The sequence below is a fragment of the Lipotes vexillifer genome, unplaced genomic scaffold (assembly GCF_000442215.2).
Source record: "Lipotes vexillifer unplaced genomic scaffold, Lipotes_vexillifer_v1.1 scaffold217, whole genome shotgun sequence".
Taxonomy (NCBI): domain Eukaryota; kingdom Metazoa; phylum Chordata; class Mammalia; order Artiodactyla; family Lipotidae; genus Lipotes; species Lipotes vexillifer.
In genome coordinates, this window is record NW_006788200.1 from 4,298,791 (window position 1) to 4,303,955 (window position 5,165).

The 5,165-nt window shown below is 41.0% G+C and overlaps 1 protein-coding gene across 3 annotated transcripts in view; it reads right to left on the reverse strand.

Annotated features, from left to right (window-relative positions):
• The window catches only part of TRPC7 (transient receptor potential cation channel subfamily C member 7), a 145,966-nt gene that overhangs the window by 34,186 nt on the left and 106,615 nt on the right, over positions 1 to 5,165 (reverse strand). For all 3 annotated transcript variants that reach the window (XM_007461394.1, XM_007461393.1, XM_007461392.1), the window contains one exon: positions 2,583 to 2,816. In XM_007461394.1, coding sequence (XP_007461456.1) covers positions 2,583 to 2,816 — 234 coding nt within the window. The remainder of the gene's footprint in view (positions 1 to 2,582; positions 2,817 to 5,165) is intronic.

Consider the following 5,165-nt stretch of genomic DNA (forward strand, 5'->3'; position numbering starts at 1 on the left):
GAGAACTGCCCTGCTGAACAAGTCAATTGTGCTCCTGTCGAGAAATACTAAGTGAAACTTAAATTGAGAAACACAGAGAAACCTAAATTAGCCCTTACACTTACATTAGCTGCAGTTTTCACAACAGCCCCGTAGAGGAGGTATTATTACTGCCATTCTAAAGACTGGATTTGGGGTATGGGGTCCTTTTCAGAGCCAGGTAAATGTAGATAGCAAGGATATTCCATAGTGATTCTTGGCACCCCAAGGGGGATGGAAGAGAAGAATTTTGTTCTTTATTTTCAAAGCTAGACTCTGTTAAACAATTATAAAGAGCAGTAAGAGACCCTTAGTAAGGGGATCCAGGCCTCCATTTGACACAGGCTTGCATGTAGTACATTCTAAATTATTTGCGGAAATATATAAAGTTATAGACTTTATGTTCTCATCAAGGTCATAAAACTCAAAAAGACAAGTAAGGGGAACAAATGTATTTTTCCAATATATCTGTTGACCTCCATGGATAAATAACATTTGGATAACATGACTCAGATTCTTCAAACAGACGCCAAAAGGAATTCCTATTTTCTCTCCCCTATAATTTATCAACTTAAACCTCAGTCGTAATAATAAAAGCCATTCCTACAATCAATATATTAAGATAGATTTAGCTGTTGTCAGACCCTGGTGACCCGGTCAGGACTTTTAGTGAAAAGTACTCTACTTTGACTGGCTTGTAAGAATTTTGATGGGCGTAAAAGCAAACAGCACTTTGATGATTCAGACAAAGGATTTTCTTCCCCTTGGAGCTGTTTCTAGGAGAAAAATTGCCCTATTATAACCTGAAAAACACCTGCCTACTTGGTGCTGTAGAGGTTGGAAGAGACCATTGCCTGGACGATCACTAGAGGGCGCTCTGCCTCCATAACTGGGGCACAAGCCAACCCTTTGAGATGCAAAAGATTTCAAGGGTACCGGGTGAACCACAATGCAAGGGCAATAAAGTGTAAAGCTTTGGGTTGGGTGAGACTTTAATGGGTGAGATTTTAATACAATCCAAAAAAGGAATAGAAGTCACAAGTGAGCAATACTGTGGTTTGAATCACAGCCCTAAGAAAAGTATTCAATGCAGTATCAAGATTCTCTCATCTTTCCTTAACGAACCCTGAGCAGCATAGAGGGGCAAATATGCAAACCCATGCTTCTAAAATGTCTGGATTTGCTAAACCAACAAATGAAGAGTGGATGATTTGTAATACTACAAGACTCTCCATTTCGTAGTGTGTGTGGGGGTTCCCTACCTCATTTACATGTAACATAATCTGTGTAACACAATCTACATTGAATATGGGCAGCAACTCAAGTTTTGTGTTAAGTGGCCAACCTTCTGGACATCATTGCTGTACCTGATCATGAAGATTCTGTGGTCACACACACCACGTGGCTTCCATCTAACAGGGACATTTGACATTCAATCCTTTCATGCCACTAGTGAGTGCCTATTAAATGTCCAGCTAATTTACCAGTAACAACAAATATCTATTGTTTCTTCTCCCCACTCATCTTTCTTTTAGTACAGAAGCTACAGTGATTGAGCCAGAAAATGACCCCAGAGGTAGCAGTGATAATAACTTGTTACTATTAGTGAGCATTTAATATTTCAGAACACAGTGCAAAATTCTTCATGTACACTATCTTACTTAACCCTCGAAACAAACTTTCTGACATGTATTATCCCAGTTTTACATATGGGAAAATAGAGGGTCAGAAAAATTTAGTAAACAAGTCCTTACAGTAAGCTACAGAAATAGGATTTGAATCCAGGTCTCTCTAACTCCAAAGCCTGCGAACATACACACTATGCCATTCTGCATCGTTTTCGTTTCATGTTGGACCAGGATCCCTTGCTATCCAAGGCAGTACTGTATTTCTGGGAACATTGTAAGCCATGCCATGAAAACCTGTTTCTTCCTCTATAAAATAGGAACAACAACAACAAAATCCTTTCTGTGGGGCTGTTGCAATGATTGGAGTTTATGGTGTAAAATGTCTATACAGTTCCTGACACCTAGAGGGTCCTTGATAAATGGATGCTTTAACTCTAGCATCTCACTCTGTATGGCCTTGTGGTTTGAAAGAATTAAGGCATCTTCTAAGAACCTATCTTGCCATGAGAAAATAACTTTTGAACTGGGAAAGCAAGACTTATTTTTGCAGAAAATACAGGGATCCAACATGTAAGGGAAAGCTCCTGGTTCCACATCAGAAATGAGATTTCTTTAAAAAAGAAAAAAATAAAAGGATCCCCCCGAAACCCTCCAAGAAACTTCTCAAAACAAATCCATCCTTTCCAACACGAAACGATTCATTTCTCGTAGTCACTAATTACACGTTCTCTTCAGCTGGTTGTATTGCTGAAAAGACTAGGGCTTTCTTGGAGGGTGGCTAGGCGGTGTCTGCTTCAACAGTAGAAACCACCAAAGCTGGTCACAGCCATGTTACAAACCACCAGCAGCGGGACAAGCCACGCTCACGGCCCCTGGCCACGCCCCGGAAGCGCGCGGAGCGGAAGGCGTAGCCGAACAGCCGCCGACTCGACTCACCGTAGGTGAAGTAGGCCACTTCTGGTGGAAGTGAGACGTTGTGGAGCGTGTCGTCCTGCACGTGCTGGTCCACGTACACCTGGGCCTCGCTGGCCTTCAGAAAGGCCATGAATCTTGCGGTGAAGGAGGCCACGAAGATGGACAGCATTCCGAAATCCAGCAGGTTCCACAGGTGCAGCACGTACTCCCGCGGCCCCTCCTCCCAGATTTCCTTGCATTCGGACCAAATCATTCCTGCGGGAGAGTGAGAAGGTCAGGCTCATTTTGCATTTCCGGGCGTGTGTGACCGTAGTGGGCACGAAGGGAACCAGGGTACAGATGTAAATGTAGGTTCTTTGGAGCTGGGAACGTTGAGAGCCAGCAGCAAACGAAACCATGCCTTCAAAGGCAGATTTATAGTCAGGAGATCCACAGACGGCAAGAATTCGTGTCACCTGTCTCTCTGCTTGCAGCTAAACCATCTCCAGGTGTGAGGAGAGAGTTCTCATCCATTGATAGGTTCTTAGAGGATAGGAGAAATGTAATGGCTGACATTTATATATTTTATATATAACTGGGAGGTTATAAGGAATCATCCAGTTCTAAACTAAGTATAACGAAACTGAGGTCCAGGGATGGGAAAGGGTTTTCTGAAGGTCCCACATATGTCCTAGAACCCAGTTCTCCTAACTCCCTGATTAGAATGCTTTCCTTTATATTTCTACGAATGTTTCAGTGAACATTAGTTTTGGGTTCTTAGTTTTTCTTTTTTACTCTTTTATAACTTGTTGGATTTTAAAGACATGTGTCTTCGCTGTTACATGTTGATTTAGAAGTCAACGAGATGTTGCCACTTCCCCCATCCCACCTCTAAGCCAGCCTCCTGAGGTAGCTGAGACTAACAACTGGGTGTGTATCCTTATATACCTGTACTATCCAGTATCGTAGCCACTAGTCACATGTGCATACTGAGCAATTGAAATGTGGCCAGTTAAATTGAGGGATGCCGTATAAGTAGAATACACACCAGATTTCAAAGACTTTTTACAAAAAATGTAAAATATCTCAACATTTTAAAATCTGAAATGATATTTTAGATATACTGAGTTAAATAAAATCTCTTATTACTAATTTCATCTCTTTTTATAATATGGCTATTAGAAAATTTTACATGAAATATGTGGCTTATGGTGTGGCTTGCCTTATATTTCTGTTGAATATTGCTACTCTCTACCTTTATCTTCATTGATTATTAAATTAGTTTAGATTATTAAAAATTAGTTGGTAACATTTTGAGCACCTACTATGTGTACATATTATATCTGTTATAATATATATACATTATGTACATGTATGTGTATTAACTCCCTCAAGTCTTTGCAGTAACCCTATGAAGTGCATTCTCTTATTATCCCAGTTTTACAGCTAATATTTCCTTAGACATAGTGAATTGTAATGTGCCCAGATAGAAGGCAGGAGATCTGAAATTTGAGTCCAGAAGGTCTCCCCCTAGAGTCCCATGCTCTTGACCTCTATGCTCTTTGCTTCTCCAGGAAATAGAACTGAGTTGAAAGCAGATAATGAAGAAAAAAGACTCCTGAATGTTTTCTAATTAACATCAGAGAGTTTACAGCTACTCAGACGTAGGAAAGATTTGACGCAGAGCTAGCCCATTCTGTGTTACGCCGTGCTACACTTCACATGCATACTTAGAAGGTTAATATGGTAAAAGAACCAGTAACTGATTGGTTAGTGAAACAATTCCAGCTCATTTGACCACATATCCCCTAAAGGTTAACAATGCCAGCCCCCCGGCACTCCTCTGGCTCTCGTGCATCAGACGTGATGGCCTGCCTTCCCAGGTTCCTCCTGCCTCTTCCACAGCTGTTTAGAGAAGTTGTGGCTTTGTTTGATGAAACAGATTCTAAGATCTGCATGTCTGTATCAAATTGGAGGGGGACAGCAGGAAGTGTCCCCAAACATTGCAGGTCTGTTTACAGGACTCCCCCCACCACACGCACCTTGCTCCCCCATTTTTTTCTTTAACAAAGCCATACTTCCCAAGCTTACACTTTGAAAATTTTTGTGGTAATTCAGTGAAGTAAATTTTCCTTAACAATGAAATGTACTTTCATCTGTGCCTGTTCGAATAGATATTTAAAATATGTTATTGGAAAAACCATTACAGGCTGGAAAAAATGTTTGTTGCTTTCCTCTATGCCCCTGCCCCCCAATTAAAATTCCTAATGTCTTAGTGGAACTGCTTTTTGCTGAGCACTAGGAGAATTACAGGCTATCAATTATTTTAATTCAGGAAGCCCTGGGTTCAGTTTTACCTTGGTCACTCTTACTGGGTATGTGACCTTGGGTAAGTCCCTTGATTTTCTTAAGGCTTTGGGGTAATTTCCAGCACTAGAAGCTCTATGAATCTGAAATGCAAATTAGTTACAGTAAACTGACTTTTCTGACCAATACAGAGGCTCCTCCATGGTCCAATGCCCACATCAGTCTTCCTAGATACATATTGACTTACCCAGACTAATTTAAATTATTCCAAGTCCATGAATAAAAGTAGCATGGGCCCAAGGGTTTGAGCAGCAGGAA